Raw genomic sequence first — 21,807 nt, 5'->3', positions numbered from 1 at the left:
CAGCAGAAAAAAAACACTTATAAAAGCTATAAACCCTTATAAAAGCTATAAATAAAACAATAGCTCTGACTTAGTGAACATGGTCCTTACCTGCAGGAAGAGCATGTTCACTTACACAGGTACAGTTTTGTAAAATAAGACTGCATGGCAGGAAATCTTAAATAATTATAGAGATTATAAACATATATATGCATTACAAAGTCAGTGACACTGGCAAGTAAAGTTACAACTGAAGTTACAACTCTGAGCCATAAAACCTCTCTATTCAAAGTTTCTTGTGCTTTCACCTTTAGAAGGAACTTGTTAGTTTGGTGAAGCATGGAGCTGGCTTTGGATGGTACTTCTCTGTTGCTAAAAACTGGAGTGATTATTTTAATCCCACTTGACATTTTATCCTTTTTATTCTTTCACAGCATCCCTCTAAGAAAAAGACAACATATTTCAATGTTGCAGCATACTTTAATTATGCCTAACATGACTTTCTCAATGTTCAATCTACCATTCTTTGGTTTGTAAAGCATTGCAGTTTTACTGTCAATTACCTGTCTCTTGAGCTATATATATGGGAATTGAATTATTTCCCAGGTTATTTCTGATGATAGAGGAAAACTTAATCTCTTAAAGATCCCATTTGTGACAAAGATGAACAACTACCACGGTGTGCTTAAACCATACCAAATGGTTTAGCACGCAGACTCTGTTCCAAATATATAATTACATATTTGCTTGCACTAAAATTCATAGCTTATAACTATGTAAGAGCTCCAACTAACTTCTTTCACTAAATCTGTGTCATTCCTAACTCAACAAAGTCTTTGTGTAATCTTCCCAATTAATGAAATGTAGCTAACATTGTGTAATAACTACTGGTTCCTAAGGACTCCCTTTCTGATGAGTCTCCAATGATGGATTAACGTTTGCTAAAGGTTTTCAATCTTGGAAATGCATTATTTTAGATCTGTGCAAGTATGCAGTATGGCTTCTGATCAAGATATCATACTTAAAGTAAGGTAAGCATATTGTACTCTTTTTATCTATGTGATCTGTAAATAGTGCCAAAAATGTAATAAGGTCATTTAACAAGATCTATTTTACAAGAAAATGTTTTGAGTGGCATTGATTTTTTTACCTTCGAATTCCCTGTTGGCAGAGTTCTTAAAACACTGGTTGCACACTTCCTGCTACTGCAATCTAAGAATTTCTGATCCAAAGATTGATTTTAGTCAGCTTTCTTCCACTTTTGTTTACCTTCATAAATATAAGCACTGTCATTTCTTCAGAGAACCAGCAACTCCCACCATGAGGAAAGCCACCACCATGGCTAAAATATTCCTGCTTTCTCAGACAATGGTGTCAAAATTTTCAGATGAGACCAATGCTTTGCCCAGGACCACCAACTGGGGACCTCTGTCACAATATTATGTTTTCTAAGAGCCTGTAAATCCTCCTGTGTCTCCTCATTAGTGTAATAAATACACTGAATCAGTTGGCACTGTCTTCCTACTAAAGACATATTTGTTTTCATGCTATTCAGCTGGTTATCTCAGCTTCCCTTTCTGGATGTTCCTTACCTCACCACCTCTCTGAATTCACTACAAAAGCCCCATTTATTTCTGCATCATCTTGACATTTCTACTTCCTCATGTAACTATTACCCATCCTAGAAAGAAAAAATAAATATCAAAAAGATTGTGTACACTGCCATATGATCCAATTTCTGATTTTGCATTGATTACTCTCCTCTTTCAAGCATTTCTTTAATATCCTTTGATGAATAAAGAAGCAGCATGAACTAAGAGTAAAATAACTACTCCCTTACTATAATTTATTATAGTATTTAATTTATTATAGTGTATAATTTTTATAGTATATATTATAGTAATCATCGATTTACTACATTCTTTACTATAATGTCATTTATTCACTACATTTTTGTAGTGAATACAATGCAATTAATATTCCAAATTTTTCAGATATATTCATTCACATTTAAACTTTTAAAATAATTTGAGCAGTTGCTAAGGTGCAGTAATCTCTCAACTGGTCAGTTAAGAACCTTTGTTTTGAGACCATGATGGAGATCCTGTCAGGACATTAGATCTGTATATGCAGAGTTGGGTCTCTTTCCCCCAGCTGTTATTCTGTTCTTCTGCAGTGTAATACAAAGAATCTCCCAAAACACTCAACAAAGCCATTAACTGTTTTTAGTTCACCTCTACAGTAATTATGTCATAAACACGTCGTTATTAACTTGACAATGAAAGAGTTTCAACTAAGATTTAAACATCCTGCCACACATGACATGTTCTAGCCTTCAGTGTCACATAAATTCTACAACTTCTACTGACTGCTCATCCTGTAGTCCCTCACCAATCCTGCTTCTAACACTGCCATAACTATTGCTGCCATCTTCCTGAAAACACACCATATTTTTTTATAGCATTTAAATTCTATTTCAATTAAAACATCTGTAATAAAGACTCCTCAGAAAAAAAATATAGATTCTTTTTATTATTCCAGAATAGAAAAAAAAAAAAAAAGAACAAAAAACAAGGTATACATTGAGTGTCAAAGCAAAGACCATGAAAGCACAATGACCATGAAAGCACTGATTCCAGTGACACTTGGAAAAGTGAACTGCAAAAATATGCAGAAGGACTCCATTGATTAAGAAATGGTGAAACAAAACTAGATATGGACAGTGTATAATTCAAGTTTCTACAAATTTGCATGAAGTTCCCCCCTGAGACTCCTTTTCTCCAGACTCCAGCTCTCTCAATGGCTCAGGTTGTTTGAGAGTTTTTTTAAGAAATGCAACCTAGAGTGCTTTATAGGTTTAAATAAAGCATTTTTTAAAAATCAACAAAATTTCTGTATAAAATTTAAGGTGCTAGAAAAATTAGAGACAACAGACTGACCAAAGATGGCAAGATCACTCTGAAAAGTAATGCAGAACTGTTCATTCAGCATTAGCTGAAATCTCCCTCTGGCTGACTGAGGAGGGCAAACAAGAAAAGAGATGTGATATGAGTGGCACAATTTGAACACAGATCAGTGCTGGGCATGAAGTGGAAGGGAGAAATGGGAAGGGAGCACAAATTCAGGATCTGACAGATAAACAGACCAAATCAATTTGTCTTTTAGATCAAGTCTCCTGTGCGTGTGTGCCTTTGAGAAAACCAATAAACCAATGGCAAGTGGAAAGCACTTGTTTGAGCTAATATTTAGAACCTGGGTAGTGACAAGAAAGGCAAATTTGATCAATAGTAGAAAGGAAAGAAAGATCATTTTCGGGATCTACACAGAAAAACATTAAAAATAAATATTATCTTGGCAAAAGAATACAGTCAAATTCATCACCTTTAAGACTATTACCTGTTTTCTGAGATGTAGGGTATTTGGCTGATGGAGGGTCCAAATTAACTCTGGCTGAAGATAACACTGGAATAGAAAACTCTTTAGGAACGTCAAAGATGTGTTTTATGCTCACGTCTACACTGTAATCCACGTGCTTCAGCTCGGAGGGGTGCCTGCGAGGCTTCAGAAGCGCACGTCTCTGCAAGTGAAGCAATAATGTACACAGCTGAGACATCAATTAAATTTTCAGGTTGAGAATTGCAAAATTTTCTAAATTTTTTAGAATTTAGCTCAATTCTAAAACTGAATTGGGAATTAAGAAACTTACATGGCAATTTTGAGTGATACTTCCAAATAAAAACTGACTTGTAAGATATTTTTAGACATCATGCATCTGAAACATTTGTTTAAGAATAATGCATTTGGAAATTTACAGTAAAACCATAGCCTACCCAGAAATAATCTCTGCTAGCCTTCATGCATATGCAGGAAAGGCAAGAATAGGAGGAAAAAACCCATGAAAAATATTTTGTATCAGTGGTAGCAAGGTGCTCCTTCTCCTACTTCATAAAGTTTCTGAAGCATGAGAAAGAAAAGTTATTTTGCTTTTTGGCAAGGGATAACTATTAGCTAACTGATATTTTAATGCTGAAAATTTATTTTAGAAATATGGGCATTTAGAATCAATTCTAGAGACAAGTCATCTCCTCCTCTTGGTAAAAAGATTGCCATTGCTAATCAACAGCAGGAAACATATTAGAAAAGGATTAGCACAGTATATTAAAGTAAGCTCAATACAGGCATCTGAACCTCTTAATGAACTTCATTTGACTCCTGTAGGATAACATTACAAAAATACTGCAATGATTTAATACACTACTTGCTCAAAATTGCCATTTTCAATGCAATAACACATTACAATTGCAATGCTCAAGAGTAATTGTAAGCTGAACACATTTTAAACGAATAATGTCTTTTTTTACAAACAAGGCTTTGAATTAATGACTGCTGTGAAGTATCTTGAAGCAAATCTAGGGCAGAGATAAATATGGGAAATAATCACGTTTTGCTAAGAGAACTGGTTTATTCTCAAAGTCTTTTGCTGTAAAACACTGCCAGGACTGGAGGTATCAAAGTACATATTTCAGTAGGCCAGGGAATGCAAATCCATTCAGGGAATTAAAAAACTCAATGTAAAAGGAAAAACAATTATTCATAAAGATCACCATTAGGTGTAAGATGGTCAAATTACTGTTTAAACCAACTAGACTTGGGTTATGCATTGGATCAGTGGTGAGGTTTTTTTGTTTTGCTTTTTTTCCCCCTGTTTTAATACAAATCTTACATTCCCTTGCTGGCTTTAGAAAGCAGATCCACACTCTGACATTGCTTTGTTTTGATCATTAATCTACCCTTCCATAGTGTCAATACAGTGTTAAACAAAAAGTACATATGGACTTTGGGAACCTGTTAAGATTTAGCTGTTAATACAGGTTTCTTGGCACAATAAATATAGAAACAGACAATTCTTCAAAATTCTTGTTCTGTGAAGAGCAGCTGGACAGATGTATTTGACTAAAAAATTCACATCAAACCAAATTCTTAGGATATGTCTTGTACTACTGTATTTGCACAACCTCGTGCAAATATAATTTACAGAAGGAACAGGAAAAATTGTTATGTGAGTTGAGAATCTGAGCTCACTATTCACTCATTTCTATCATACAGGACTGGAGTCTGACATTACTCCCTCTCAAATTCACACAAAATTAATTAAAAAATTAATAAGTACAAATAATTCAATTGCCACATTAATTGCAAGTTCCACTTCTCTCTGATAGGAATGAAATGCCAGAACACTTTGCAGAGGAAAAAAATTCATTCTAACTTGTAATGGGAGGTTCCTAACCAAAAGAATTACATACATTTACCAGTTTAAATTTGACTTGATCTTCTGCATAATCAAATATAAATTTATACCTACAAATGATTTTCATAACTAGACTATTTTCCAACACTGAAATAAAAATCCAACATGATTACACAGTTTTGTTAAATTTTGACAATATAATTGTAAGATGACCTTTCCTGGAGCACTGAACACATTTGAATTATAATTATCTTGAAGAAATGTCCTATTATTTAAAAACTCACTGAAAGACTTTTTTGAAGATACTTGTTCATGTATCTCATTTTTAAATATAGGTTAGGAAAAAATCCAGTTGGTTAGTATTACATAATCTATGAACATTTCAAATATTTCCTGGCACCTTGTAAACAAGTAAAGGATGAAAACATTTTTAATGAGAGACTTAGTGGAAAAAGAAAATTCTGCAAACATACACAAGACTAAACTTTGCTGCCTCATAGGCTAACATTTCCAAGAGAAAATGTCAACACAATTCAGATGAATGTGGCAACTGCTCCAATTTTTAACATCTTTGTGGGCAGTGAGAGTTAAATAGAATTTAATATTTTTTAACTCCCATGTTCAGTGCAGATCTAACGCCTCTCTACTGCAAAAAGAGACAGATTCCAAGCACTTTTACTTCATCAACCTGATGTTTCATGATATTCCAAGTGTGGAAGTCTTATTACCAGCTAGTAGTATTTGCATTCAGTTCCTAGGATTAATTATTTTCTTAGAATATTTTTTTGAAAATGAATGGAGGGTATATAAAGCATCAGAATTAAACTTGATCTTGAAAGTTTCAAGGACTTTTTTTATTTTTCAAGGTATTTTCTCAGATGTGCCACCTGCACTTTCTATGTGTGTAGGGTGGCAGATTCTGTTACAGGGTTCTGAGGCAGCTCTCTCTTTCCTTGCATATAATGGTTCTTCAAATCCTAATTTAGCACCATTTCTTCCTTCCAGAAATTAACTTCTAAAACTGCTTCTCATGAATAAAGAAATTTATTATCTTGGTCTCTCAGAACCCCGGTGATCAATCGTGTTTGCCACCTCCCTTAATCCCATATCAAAAGATAAGTGATGTAATAGAGAAGAAATTGGTCTCACTTGTAAATTCAGCATATTGAAATCTGACCACAGGTCCTTTTCTGAAAAGTTCATCCCCGCTCAAATGTATCTAATGCAATTTTTTATTTCCAGTGCCTTCTCAAGGACACCATGATTCTTCCTTCAAAAAAAACCCACACCAGTTTTTAAAAGAAGCAGATTTTTTACACTGAGCTTACAAATTTCCATAATCACACAGGAGAATACAAAACATCCTTCACAACCCCTGGGTGCCTATGAAGAGCACAAGCTCTGAAGATCCCAGCTGGACAGGTGGAGGATGTGACTTTGCCACATCAGCTGAACAGCAGAAGCCACAGCCCCAAGTGCACAAGGTCTCCATTCATTTTTCCTTGATCAAAACTCAAACTCACCAACACCACTATGGTGTGCTAAGATAAAAACCCTCCATGTGTACTAAGAAAAAACACTCCACGTTGCTCAGTCCCATGGACAGTAGGATAGAAAGGAAATGCACAATGTCCTAACATCTGGAATATGGCAAATGTGGTGTCCACACTCAGATGAGACATGTTCAAAAGGAAGGAAAACAGGGCCTAAGTAAATACTTTTTACAGTTTAACAGTGAGGGCACACCTGGACACAGCAGAAAGTTAAAGCTTTAGCTCTGGGATTCTTGTGCAACAGGACTTTTCCCATAATAATGTCTGGTTATACAAGGAGATTATTGGCATCTATGAAGAAAAAGTCCTGTATCTAGCAATTGGGTCTAAAAGTAGGCAAGTTATTTTGTGTCTCACTTCACTGACTGCAGCATCCTCTCCTTCACAGTCCCAAGTAAATGAATTCTCATATTGTTCTTTCTTTTTAATTCACTTTCCTCTATTTACTACATTTAGCAACTTCAGTCTAAGCATGTTCTTCCCCCACAGTCTCTTATCTTTTTTCCAATACCCTTTTCCTTCCCTTGTTATCTATGTTCACCTAAATATCCCCCTTTCAGCTTCCTCTTATTCATCATTACTAATTATTCACAAAACAGCCTTTGTTAATTATTCACTATAATGCCAAATCCAACCTTAACAGTGTCTGAAAGCTCCTATATTATCTTATGCTATCTTTACTACTACCCAAAATTGTTTTAGGAGGAATTAAAGTAAAGAAACACTCAGGAGGTAAGAAAGTAACACAATTTTATGGGAAAAAGATTTAAAAATCATTATTTGTTACTAATTCTAATAATTCAAACAATCAAAATAGATCTCTGTTCCTTATGGCAACAAAAAGAAAGAGTAAAAACATAGTAAAGAAGTACCTAGGACTTTTAGCTGTGTATAGATGGGTCAAATAAAAAATTAAACCTCTAGTTACTGATTATGGATATCCAGTTTGACTCCAAAAACACAGCCCACCTTTACTACTGTTTTCTATGTGACTTAAGTAAACATGACTAAAATTTACAGTTTAGGGAGACTGGAAATCATGCAATTATTTAGTTATTTATTCTTCAACTTGACAGGTAAAAAATGGACCAAGTAGTACTAATGGTAGGGTATTTTCCCTTCTGTCCATCTATTGTCTAACATGATTCTACCTGCAGGAACCAAGTAGAAAGGCGGAATAGAAATCCAAAAGAAAACAACAGATTTCCAAAGATTCTGGATTTATCTCTAACCTACGACATCAGCCCCAAAGGATTTTGTGAGCCCAAATAATTCATTGAACCGTGGGTGCTGTAGATTGGCTTTTTTTCTTTTTTGCCTGTTTTTTTTTTTTTTTGGTGGGGAGAGGGTAGAATTTAGACCACCTAAAACCATAATTCAACTCCAATTTTCACTGCAGAACACCAACCCCCCTCAAAAAAGTTTTCTCCAGTTAATACAACCAGAATTTCTATGTTATCACATTTAAACAGATAGTTGGCAAGAATTTATTACAAGAAGTTTTTAAGAATATGTTTCATATTTTAGTCTGCATAGTGGATATTGAGATTTTTTTTTGATGTATAACCTCTTTTCTATGCCAGTAGTAGAACTTCTCCCCTGTATTTTTCATAAGCAAGTATAAGACTTTGTTTACATGAAAAAAATACTTCTTTCTGCACATTAGTTTCATTTCTCACATGATAATTCATTCAGTGCTAGTATCCACCAGTATGTGTTTTACAAGGTAATTAAGCTAATTACCCTCCAGTTTTCCACAATAAATGTGGTTTTAGAACTCATATTTCATTTTAGCATATCTAGTGGTGCAAGGAGTGTTGCTATCATCTTCAGTCTTGATCCACTCCACAACTTCAGAGCAGTTAGACTTTTCATCAAGTATTTGCCAAGTTGCTGTGATATTGAGGGACTTGAATTATGAAAACTCAATAAAATGTTACCACAGCAGTGAATTAGCCATAATCCCAAAGGAGACTACTTGAGTCTGGATGACATGATTACAATTGTTGTCCCACTCCAAACACACAACAGATTAAAGTTACAATGTAATTTCCCCTCATTTTGTTTGCTTTCTATTACTTTTCAAACAAAAGGTATAAATTTGGGAACATCACATCACAAGGGAAAATTCTTTTACCTGGGGAACTGTCTAACTGGAAAGCTGGAATAACATTGCTGCCCAGCAATTGGTCTGAGGCCAGGCACCATCAGGGCACAAGGGAAATTAAAACCCAGAGTGAGGCTGTCATCCTCTGAAGGCTATACTAGAATTCTTCATGAGGAAAAGCCTTCTTTATATGGCAATATCATTATTATAAATTTATTCACAAGTAATACCTGATTGTCTAATGGACTACCTTGGGAGAACTTTTTGTTTCTAGATGTTGAAATCTTAGGAAAATATGTATAGGTTGGAATGATGCATAAGAGGGGAGCTACATCTTATTAGAAAAAGTTGTGGCTTTTCAAAACTATTTTGCATTGATTGCAAGACAAAGAGAAGTCTCATTTATTCTCAAGTTTTATTGGTTTGGGGAAAACAATCAATTTCTTACAAAAATATCCATAATGAAGGTTACTAATACAGATATCTTTTATATGGAATATGAAAGCTTTTTTAATCATCAGGTATTTTTCAGAAATTAATTGTTAGTACTTTTCTTAACTGCAGTCAAGTTTTCTTAAAGGAAGGACACCATAATAGCATGGGGTGAGAAAGGAGCTTCAGGATGAACATGTAAAATATTGCAGTGTCTGAGGGGGAATTGGGATCAGTAACTGTCAGATTACAGAAGTGTGAAAAAAATATAACTTCTATTACCTGAAACATAAAAACAAGTCAGTCCTACAAATCAAGGACAACTAAATTTAATTGCAGCACCAGATGATTGTGTTTCTCACCTCTACTCTGGAGAGCCCCAACAACGCCGTTGCAACTCGAACGCTGCTGCTCTGCAGGGTCCCAGTCATCAATCTCCTCTCGTACTCAACAGCTGACATCTGCTGCTGTGCAGCCAGAGCCAGGGCCCTCTCTCTTGGCTCATTGACCAATGGAATCTTCAGATTCTCCTCCAGAGTCTGACCAAGTTCACATTTCAAATATAAAACTGGTTGTGCTGTGCATTCATCTGTTAAAAAAAACCCAAAGAAATGAAAGAGCAAAACAAAACCACACACCACATTTATCAGCTGGTGGAACTGCAGAGAGTATTTAAAATTTCTAATCTCTAAAGAAAATAAGAATACAAAATTCCTTCAAAGTTTAGTTCCATGCTATTTACCTAGTACATGCCATTTATTACCTATAATACTTTATTTTTCAACATAATAGGGAAGTAAAAATTAGCAGACTGAAATGCAACCCAAAATTTAGCTAATAGGGCTAAGAAATAGCTAATAACTTAGCTAATAAAAAAATCCCAGACTTTAGTGTTGCTACCATTATGCCAGTATTAAAAGTTCACCAAAGTCTTTCTGCTACCTACACAACACAGCCATGCTTTCACCCCTCTAGATATGTTTCATCTCCTCTAAAAGAAACCACCAGAAATTATTTCAAGAAGCAGTTGACAATTATTTCAAGTGTCAAGTCTGTTTCACTGTTTCTGAAATATGCCTGACAGGAGCTTATCCCTCACTGTTTAGAGACAAAAGCATTGGAATATCACATCACTGCACACAAAACTCATGTTCTAAAGCTAGAAAAATTCTAGATAAAGATGCCTTGTCCTGGTTCATATGGCTAGCAAACTATATTTAGAAGAAGAAAATAAGAAAAATTATGAAAAAGTATTTATGTAGACTATGTTAAAAGCAATACAAGATGAAGATCACCAACAACCAGCTGATGCTCTGAAGAAAATGGACTGGAAAACATTTGAAGAAATACCACATATATTCATTATAATGTATTTTTTACTCTTCATTATAAACAACTTCTTTTTTTGTACTACATGTATTTAATAATTTAAGAAAAATCCATAGAAATAAAAGGATATTAAAAAAATTATTTTCTGTATTTTACTCTTCTCCCTTCTATTCACTGTACCTCCTGAGGTAGCATGCAAAACATTTGGACTATCCAAGGTAGGCAATTCTGAAGCCAGAGGTAAATCCCCTGATCCCTCAATCAGGTATACAAATTCTCCAATCTGAAACACAAGGACACACATCCACACACTTCAGAGTGCAACTCATGAAGAACAGAAGGCAAAATATTACAACTAATAGCAAAAATATCCTAGTAACATCTAAGATCTGACCTGAGCAATAATTTACATATTCAGGAGAACAGGAATTCAAACCATAGAACAGAATTTCAAACCATGCTGTGATAATAAAGTAACTTTAATTGATAATATTAAATCTGAAAAGTCAAAAAATTTCAAAAAGCAGAATCTTTTCTAACTCCTCTTATAATTTAACTGAATAAGGGTACCCTAACCCATAAATACAGGAAAAAATTGAATTCTAACTATCTACTACAGTTACATATAATTAAAGATGCTCATGAGCAACCTTCATTGCTCTTCACCATTTGGAGTTTTTTTTAGTAAAAATGTTTACAATAGTTTTGAGCCAGAAATATTTCTCTAGAAAGCACACAAAAAAAAAAATGAAGTCAAGGCAGGTTAGCATCATGTGCAAATTCTCCTTTAAAAAAAATGAAGTTAGTAAATCTTAATTATTTCATTGAAAATGGAAAATCTACAGAAGATTTAAAGTAAATATAAACATGACCTAGAACAAAGAAAGACATTCATTTTTCATAGAGGAAAGGATAACTTAACTAGCCAAGAAATAACAGTTTGAATTATAGATGGAATGAAAAAAATAAGGCACAAATGAAAGACAGAAAAGTATTTTTGAAGAAAAGAAAACTCACTGAAAGTACTTCAGATTTAAGTCCTCAATCAGAATGGACCAAACTAAAAAGATTTCTAAGCTAGGTACCATACACCTATCTGAACTAGTCAGGAGATTTAACATATATACTGCATATATTGCTTTGATAATTCCTTTGTGTTTACCACAAATTTTTTTCAGACAATTTTAGGTTCTCCTGATTGCAAGATAAAGAATTAAATGCCTCTGCAACAACTGATACAGTTTGCACATTCAGTCTCTCTTTATTTCCATAAACCATATTCTGTAAAACTCTGCCCTAAAAACATGTGTTCTGTCTTTTATTCTTCATTCCAGATATGAAGGAAATAATTTATTTCTATAATTTAGTGCATCTGCCAACCAACACAATCTTTTCCTTTTAATACTGCTCAATAACATAAGAAAACCCTGCTTTTTCCTTTGCCTTCATTTGTAGTTTCATCAGATATTTATGTTAAGGCTGAAAACACTGCAATTATATTTCTGACCCAGCAGAAGGAAAACTATTCAACTTTGATGGTATTTTCTTCCCTTCTTGATTCAAGAGCTCACACAAATCTTCCTTGAGAAGGATTAAAGAAACCTCCAGTAAAATTGGATTCTCACACACAAACAGCCACTCCTGGGAACCAATTTAAACAGGAATTATTCCTGTTTGACACAGTGATTTGGCTCCATAAGGGCCCTTAACAAGCTCACAGCACACACAACTGATTTTAGGAAGGTGCTGGTGGCTGGGACGCCATTCTGCTATCAGCTACTTTTCCTGTCCTTGCTGAAATCAATATGCTTATAGGAAGGAACAAAATTCCCCAATTTCCTCTTTGCTTTGAAGAATTCTGGGGTTTTGATCTTCACAGAATGCAAATCCTGTTTTCTTTCCACTGAGCTTTTTTCCTGATGTTTTGGAACAGAATGGGGATTTCACTGAACTTGGAGAGTTTAGCTTTTATGCCCATGGTTCTAATGATTTATATTTCCATTTTCCATCAGCTGCAAACAGGACAGCATCAGCATTGTGCAGGGGTTACTGTTAATGAAAACAGCTAATAAAAGAGCTGTTGAACTTTCTATCCAATCCCATTGCTATCTGATGTTCTAAAAGAATGTAGGGCTACTAGAAGTTTGTAGTTGCCTGTGCAAGCCAGTAAGTAAGAGCAACAGATAGCAAAGTGTTCTTTCAATAAAAAATTTACTTTTATACTACTTAGCTGTAAAAGTCTGGATTGACACTTTAAAACTATGATTTAATAAATTATTATCATCAAAAATTCCACATTGTTCACGTAAGTAAGAGCAACAGATAGCAAAGTGTTCTTTCAATAAACAATTTACTTCTATACTAGACACTTAGCTGTAAAAGTCTGGACTGACACTCTTAAACTATGACTTAATAAATTATTATCATTAAAAATTCCACATTGTTCACATTTAAATTACCTCCCAGAAACAAAGATATATTTATTAAAAAGCAACACAATTATGTTTAACAATATTTAATATTTTCTATGAAAATATCTATGCTAATAGTCTGGAAAATATCTGTTTCAATTTTTTCCTAAAGAACAATGAAATACTGAAACAAATCCTTGCTGAATAGCTTGTGCTGTCATTTCAAGCCTTAGGAAAGTTAACATGAAGACTATTTCAAAATAAGGAACATCCTTGAGGCCAGAAGCCTTGAATCAGTGTATCCTCTTGCTGTTATTACAAGTATATAGCTGCTGCAGTGATGGATAGGATTCCCAATCAGATCCAAGTATAGCGATTTAAATCTCAATACTTCATTGATTTTTATGAAGGAGCAGACCTACTCTGATTACTGTTTTGGTCTATTTGTCAAAAAGGGTAGGAAAGGTAGGCAGGAAAAAAATCACAGCAATGCTAAATTAAATTATTTATTAGATTTTACATATAGCACAAGTCCATTTTTGAATGATACAAGACTCCTCATTGTGTAAAGTCATTTGATCATCATACAGCATGCTGGCTGCACTTTGTCAGTTAGATAATGGCATGACTGAATTATTGCAGCCATATACAAAATATTTAAGAAAGCCAAATTCTTCCTGTGCCATTACTACACAGCCCTAAAATCATGTTAGTTATCTTGCAGTTTCATCTTTCCCAAGGAGATTTAATACAATTCCTCACAAATTATGCAATTAAGTAGATGGAGCTAATTTTTCTAACCTGAGCTTCTGCATATCAAAAATTTTGCCCTTTGAGGAGCCTTTCAATGCATCACACCTACTCAACTAAGCTGGAAGGACCAGGTGATCCAGAAAAAGTTACCATACAGGACTTAACAGCAGCTTCTCTGAGGCATTAATGCTTCCTGCTGTGAAAAGGCCAACTGAACCTTTGTTAGGAGCAGTGACTAGTAGCTGGGTGTCTAAATTTACTTCTACATCACCACCGAAGGCAACACTGAGACTGTCAGAAATGTACTTTTCCCTTTCCACCTGAAATATGACCATCCTACAGCTCTGCCCACATCTCTTAGATTAACACTCTTTCCTTAACATGTCTAAATTTCCCTTCTCTTCACGATATTACTCAGCTTTCAGACTCTATTCCTTGTGTAGCATGAGCCTACTCTTCTCAGCCAGGGTGTGAACTTCTGCTTCTAATAAACATACAACAAACAGGTAAATTGTCAATAGCAGAGATTTAAAGGGTATTAAATAATAACAGGTGAAAGGAGATTCTTGTCAGATTTACTTACTTGTCAGAGAGAGCAGTAGGCCAGGTTTTCCTTGTCTAGAGACTGCATCTAGATATTTCATTGAATTAAACTGATGGGCCTAAAATTCCTTTATGAATGTACAGCTGTTGATGTGTATTTCTTCCTTAATAATTTCTCTCATTGATTGATGCTGAGCACTGGATTGATTTTCCACTGAACCATCCACAAAGATTGCTAACCTCTGGCATGGCAACTCTTTGTGGGTGATTCCCAGCTGTCAATAAGGTGTGAACTCACTATTCCAATGTGAATTCAACAGAAATCCCTCTTCTATCTCAGTTACTCTTCAAGAAAATCAAGAGGACTGTACACTCTTTAAGACATCCAGTCATATAGTTTGTTTTCTTTATAAATAGCTAGTATTTTCAAACACTGGACAGAGTCAGAAATACAGACTTGGACATCATTGTATAAGTCTTACTTTCCTTTATGAACAAGATAAAAAAATCAAGCTGGCCATGTGGCATAGCCAAAGTCATGCTTAAGCAATAAAAAATCCCATCAAACACACAAACACCAGACAATAGCAGAAGTTCCATGTTCTATAGAAGGTAAAAATATGGAAGCTGAAAATGTGCAGGAAGAAAAGTAATTTGGGTTTAGATGCATTGTTACAAATCATCAAAATGTGGCAGAGAGAAAGGCAGAGGCACCTAATTGGATGGAGGGGAAGCTGAACCACAGAGGCATTGTCAGGAAAAGTAAAAAGCAGAATCCAAGCCTTGAGATCAGCCACACATAAAAGAAGATTATAGAAACAACAGGGTTGTGAAAAACATTGACAGCAAGAGACAGAACACAACAGATAGGTTAAAGAGGTGAAAAGATGGACTAAACACACAGAAATAAGATTGTAACCACTGAGATAAAGCATTACAGTAACATCAAAAAGCTGGATTGTGAGGTTTGAGGTTCTGAAATTTGATCAAAATCAGATCTTGGTGATTTGATTGAATTTCAGTTAAGTATATAGGGCAAAATCCAGGCTACATGAGTCAAGAGAGACTGAAAGGTTGTTGGAGTCAGTATTCATGTACAGTCTTTTCTGAATGGAACTCTGATTAAGAGAAAAATTTTAAAAGAGACAGCAAGGAAAATTATTATTCTACTTTGACAGCATACCCTAAATACAAGGATGAATATATAGAGAAGTACAGAACAGTAAAGTCCTTATCCATTCCCTGCCTGTGCATTGTTCTTGCACCCATGTCAAGACAAATTATTTAAATTTCTTTTCTTTTTTTTCTGAAGCCCAGATGCCTAGAAAAGCCACCAAAATAACATTCCCTGCAGCATTACTTTTTATTACTTAGTGGTTTTAAAGTGAAAAGTTGCCTGCAGCATTTCATATGATTCTAATTACGTGTAAAAGGACAATAAACTGTTGCACTTTATCAGGACCCCCAAGTCCCTTTTCACAGCACTGCTCTCATTTTCCCTATTCATGCACAATTGGCAAAAGTCCTGGTTCTTACCTGACATGATAAACACAGAAGACACACTTTATTCTTACCTTTTCATTAATCAGAATGAGAGTGCAGTAACGCTTTTCCTGATAAAAGGGAAGGAAGTGAATATCTAAGGCTGCAGAATCTTTCCCTCTCAAGAACAGGTTTTCCATTGGACTGAAGAACTCATGCAGGAGGCCAGATTGATCAGCTGTTAAAATAAATTTAAGTGGATGTTTAGATACAACAGCACAGGCTGTAAAATAAAGTAGCTGCATGAGTTTAAAAAAAAAGATACCGTATACAGCCTTCTGTAGCAATCAGTATTTAAAGCACACCTGTAATCAATAATCAGTATTTACAGTTACAGTTGTGTAGATGTGCTGCAATATTGCATGCTGTATTATTTAAATATATTTTGCTAATTACCTGTGTTCTTTTTCTGTGCACTGAAACAAAACTGGGGAAAATAGACAGTTCTCACCATTAAAAATTCCTTAAGGAGGTACAGCCTCTTAAAAAAAGTCTACTCACATCAGAAGGAAAAGTATAAATTACTGCTATTTGAACAAAGAATCTCACTCTCAGAGCAGCAACTATGTCTGACATCTTCTAGAATAGGCAAAACCTAAATACTGGCAACACTGGCTTTCCTTCACTGCTTTGCACAAAAGCATTAGGCTGGGAAAGAATCTTAGGGTTGAATGTGGCAGGCTCTGACTTTCTCACTGTGTGTTTTGCATCTGCTAAGCACATTGTGACACTGACCCTCAGGCTTTCCTGGCTGGCCTTCTAGGCAGGACAGCAAACCTGAGAATATATGTGAAAGTGAAAACAACAGAAACAAGTGAGATCACATAAGAAAATTATGCCAAACTCTGCCAAATAGATAGAACAGGGATGGCACACCCACAGCTTCTCTGAGTAACCTTCCCCAGGGCCTCACCACCCTCACAGTAAGAATTTCCTCCTCATATCTGATCTAAACCTGCCTTCCTTCAGTTTAAAGACATCACCTCTTGTTCTATCCCTACATTCCCTTGTAAAAAGTCCCTCTCCTGCTCTCTTGTAACTCCTCCAGGTACTGGAAAGCCACATAAAGATCACCCTGAAACCTTCTCTTCTCCAGGCTCAATTTTTGACTGTGATGCACAATTTGAGGCCAACATTTTATGAAAACTAAAAATAATATTTACTGAGCATATCCATAAATAATATTTATTGAACATACTTAGATGTCAAAATCTTGCTTCAGTAGATAATCTAATTTTTACTGCAGTAAGACATGAGGTATTGCATAGGTACTTACAGAAAGTCTCTTTCTTTGAATCTTCAGGCAGTACACTACTTTTTGAATTTAATATGTTACTTTCAAAACTAAAAGGAAAAAAAAAATTAAAAGAGTATTTTAAAGCTGGACATTTTTATTACCAATAGGTAGCTTAGTTTCCTTGTTATGAATAAGCACCAGAAAAGCAAATGTTATCAACACAAAAAAAAAAACCCACCAAAATAGACCACTACATTTTGGAACCATTTTCCAACCAATAATTATTAAAAATCACCCTATCCACTTGAGGTGGCTACAGGAATGACCTATATTAAATAACATTGCAGTTAATTGTTCAAAAGAAACCTAATGTAATCAAGGCTTTGTCTAAGAAAGGTGAAAGGGATGAATCTTCACCTAATCACTTGAACTCTGCTCATTACAATATTGCTTTTCAAGTGTATTTAAAAAAAAACGGATATACTCAAAAAAAACAGTTTCAAACAAAATCTCCTTTGAACTTCCACCCTCCCAAAGCAAACTGTGCTCCTCACCATAATATTTTCTTAATGTGACTCTATGTAGTTTCCTATTCTTCTTCACAAGTAACTCCCACCATTGTTGACAGGTGTTAAGATTGTGCAGTTACACTTATGGAAGGAGAATTTTGCTTAATTAAAGACATGCACAGAGCTCATAGATGCTGAAAACAATACTGTAATGTATCAAAAAACACTGTGAGTTTCAGCTCAAAATTCTAATTTTAAATTAGCCATAGATAAAAGTTATTCCCCCCAGCAATAAATTTTGATGAACCAGCATACAGCAAACCATTACTAAATACAATGTTTGATGTTGGGTCTCTCTTAAAATAAATAGTTAATCTTGCTGGGCTAAGAAAAAATCACAGGCTTAAACAAATGAATGTGCAAAACTCTCAGAATTTGTTACCCTGGAGATTTGTTTTAATACCTATACTTAAAGACCATTTTTCAAAAAGGAAAACAATCTCTGAGTATATGCATACAACATACTATTTATACTGTACTTCACAAAAAATTATCTCACATTAAAAAAATACTAATTTTATATAAAACATCATTTCTCTCAATGCTTTATCTTTGAATGAGAATGCCAAGTCATGCTTGCAAAAACAGAGACTACAGCAGAAGAATCACTGTAAAAGTAACAAATAGCTCAACAGCTGTATGAAAAAATAATAATAGTAAACATAATACACTACATTTTTTCACTGGTGAGAATTATACATTGAATAAGTCCTATTTTCAAATCTGAACAACTGAGAAACTCATTAGACTGATTTAACATGGTATTGAACTTCTCTCAGTATCAATTTTTTTCTTACTTCAGTGAACAAAGCACTTGCAGGTAAGTGATGGGAAAAGAAAACAAACCTGTGTTGTGGAAGACATGAACATTGTGTCTCATTCTTCCATAACAAAAAGAAATAGCATCTTTCTCAATAATAAAACTGAAAGGAATAAAGTTCAGAAGGTATAAGAAGCTTGGTTATGTTCAAAGTCTGGTTCAATACATTCTCTTTCAATACACAGAGAAATAAGGAGAAGGATTAGAGAGAAGAGCTTAAAGCTGCCATAAAATAAATCTACACAGCCTGTTCACAGCACCTGAGTCAGGCAAATCCCCGGGACTGGCAGAGAATGTGGAATGAATGGCTCAAAAGCAGCCCTGTGGAGGAGGATTTGGGCATATTGGTAAAAGAAAGATTACAGATGAGCTGTGATGTCCACTCACAACCCAGGGAGCCAGAGGTGTCCTGGGCTGCATCCAGAGCCCCGTGGGCAGCAGGGCAGGGAGGGGACTCTGCCCCTCTGCTCTGCTCTGGTGACACCCCACCCCACTGCAGAGCTGCCTCCAGCTCTGGGGCTCCCAGCACTGGACAGAAGCTGCTACAGGAGGACACAGAAGTGGTCAGAGGGCTGGAGCACTTCTCCCATGAAGATATCCTGGAGGAGATAAGGCTCCAGGGAGACCTCAGTGAGGTCTTTCCTGGAGTTTCCTTTCAGTATTTAAGGCCAGGGCAGAGGGAGCTGGGGGAGGGAAACAAGAACAGCTCATAAGAAAGAGAGAGAGACCAAGCAGCTTCTCCAACAGCCTCTCATTTAGTTTGGGGATTTTTGCTGACAGAGTAAGACAATTTTACCATTCATTGAATGAACAAAAAGGCTATGTTACAGGTGAGGATGGGTTAATGAGGGCACCATTCAGTTGCCTGATTGAGGTGTGAATACTTCCAATTCATTCCTGCTGTGGTTATTCTAACCAGTTCAGATTAAAATCACAGCCTGGATAGGAAGAGAGCTTGAAGATCATCTAATTCCAACCTACTTCCATACTTTTGCACCAGTAAGAGTCTAGTATCTGCTACCTGAATTGTCAGATACCAGTTCCAAGATAACACTACACTGGGCTTGCCATGTTATCAGGTGTGCCAAAAACCCAGATCAAAAGGAAAATCATCTCTGCAGTCAACACAGAGAGTGTGCATACATCATCATGGCATATGAGCTATCCATGGGTCATAGTGTGCTTTACTCTTCATGCCAGGCTCCAAACAAGCCAATAACTCTGTTTTCCATCCAACAAATGAACAAATGCTCAGGGGAAAAAAAACAAAACAAGACAAAACAAAAAAAAAACAAAAAAAAACCAAAAAAAAACCAAAAAAAAAACAAACCAAAAAAAAAAACCAACCCAAAAACAAAAACAAACCACCAACAACTTTCCTATATGTATTTGGAGAAGAATACACTAGCTTATAGCTCCAGATTCTATACATTATCAAGGAGGGGAAAAAAAATTGCCAGACACCATAAGGAAATCTTAAATTCACAGAGCAGCATCTTAATCGATGAACTTTAGGATATTTAACAAGCAAAGATCTTATTGGAGAGAAGGCCTACAACAAACTGCTTAGAAATGCATTGAAAATACTGAAACATTTGAATACAAAATTCACATCTAAGATAATCACCAGTTTTCACACTCTGGAAAAGTTTGTGACCTCAGAACAAAGACTAGGAGAGAAACTAAAACAAGAGCTGCCTAAAATAGGTACTAAGGCTTAGAGTAGCTGGATTTCTTTGATATCAAATAATACCCTGAATTTTAATGACTCCTGATAACATATTTGTACACTGTATTTTCTGAAACAACAGGCATTAATGCTGTACCTCAAATTACAAAGAGACACCATTTTTAGATCCTAATTTTTTCTTTATTTTTCCAGTAAGTAAATACAGGTATTCTGCCTAACATAATTCTTTCCTTAGCACATGAAATAGCTTAGAACAAAAAGTGTAAGAATAAAATTCAGAAAATCGAATTTGTTTGGAATTTCTGACATTATCTCCAGTTTTAAAAAAAGGTGTAATTAATTTAACAGTAAGAAGCTATACACAATGCAGAGCTTGATTTGAAATTCATTCATTAATTTTTTCCATTTTTTGGTTTAGAATACATTTTTTAATGTAAAAATATTTATCAAAGTTCACAGCATGTTTTGCAAATCAATCTGTGCTTTTGCACAGATCCAGATCCAGCCTTATGGACACTACTGCATATGATAATCTGCTTAGTCATGGCCTTAGAACAGGACTATTAGTGAAACACTGGTCTATCTTTACCACTTTCTAGTTTTACAGTAGGAAATTTATGAAGGAAAAGTTAGCTATTAAATGTAACCTTGAACTTTTACAGTCATTTGATACTATTTTTCCTAATGGATATAATTAAAAAATACCAACGTACTTGAAAGCTATGAGTAATTTTGCATTACACAGAATTTCTGGGCCATGTGGTGTGCTTCTCTCCACCTGGTTTTCCTTCTCCCACAGGGAGCAGACCATGCTGGCAGACAGATGCAAACCAAAGATAATAATTGAAGTGTCAAGGGCTTGGAAAAGCACAGAGAAGTGGATAACTTGAAAAAGCCTTGTCCCAGTATACTTAAACCTATGTCAAGTGGATCAAAAAAAAAAAGCACTGTGCTTCTCACCAAACACCATCCAGTTCTGCATGAATAAGGAAGTTTTGCCTGCAGTACTGAAGGATATGGGCTACTGTTAGAGTTTGGGGCTTAGACAGGGCTGTGTCCCAGCAAGGCCATAGCAATTCCTCAGGCTCCAGCTCCAGGCTGGGATTGTTCTGACACACTGTCACAGACCCACAGCACAGTGACAGAAGGGCTGGTCTCCTCTCCAGCCTGAATGGCACCACTTTGGGTGCCTGTGACGCTGCCAGAGGGGAAAGCTGGGAGGTAAAAGGGCCACCTGCCAGGCAAAGCTTCCCACAGGGAGGTTTAAAGTGGATGTGACAGACCTGGAGGCACAGGATGAGGATGCAGGAGGAGCCCTGAGCCCAGCTGGTCATGCTGGGATGATGAAGTTGTCATGTGCATGCCTTGGTCCTGCCATCAATTGTGTCACAGACACAAATACCCAAAGGGCAAGCACTGACTCCCCGGCAGTTTAATGCTGACAGAGCACTTAGAGAAATTTGCCTCAATTTGTACACAGCATTTTCTGGATTTACCAAAAGAATAAAAAAGATTGAGGGCAAAATCTCCTAACTGATCAGTCATGAAATGTACACACTGCTTTTTGAACACAAATTTCAGAAGTTTGTTCCAT

The 21,807-nt window shown here is 35.6% G+C and overlaps 1 protein-coding gene across 1 annotated transcript in view; it reads right to left on the bottom strand.

The window, feature by feature from the left end:
* Positions 1-21,807, bottom strand: part of CFAP47 (cilia and flagella associated protein 47) — a 261,429-nt gene that overhangs the window by 151,533 nt on the left and 88,089 nt on the right. Inside the window, exons 41-45 of the mRNA XM_036392854.1 lie at positions 17,174-17,241; positions 15,930-16,075; positions 10,829-10,931; positions 9,682-9,908; positions 3,376-3,556 (exon numbers count right to left, since the gene is read on the bottom strand). Of these exons, the coding sequence (XP_036248747.1) occupies positions 3,376-3,556; positions 9,682-9,908; positions 10,829-10,931; positions 15,930-16,075; positions 17,174-17,241 (725 nt within the window). The remainder of the gene's footprint in view (positions 1-3,375; positions 3,557-9,681; positions 9,909-10,828; positions 10,932-15,929; positions 16,076-17,173; positions 17,242-21,807) is intronic.

Source organism: Molothrus ater, chromosome 2 (assembly GCF_012460135.2).
Source record: "Molothrus ater isolate BHLD 08-10-18 breed brown headed cowbird chromosome 2, BPBGC_Mater_1.1, whole genome shotgun sequence".
NCBI classification, from domain to species: Eukaryota; Metazoa; Chordata; class Aves; order Passeriformes; family Icteridae; genus Molothrus; species Molothrus ater.
The sequence above is the reverse complement of the archived record's forward strand: the minus strand, read 5'-3'. Positions and strand labels throughout refer to the sequence as shown.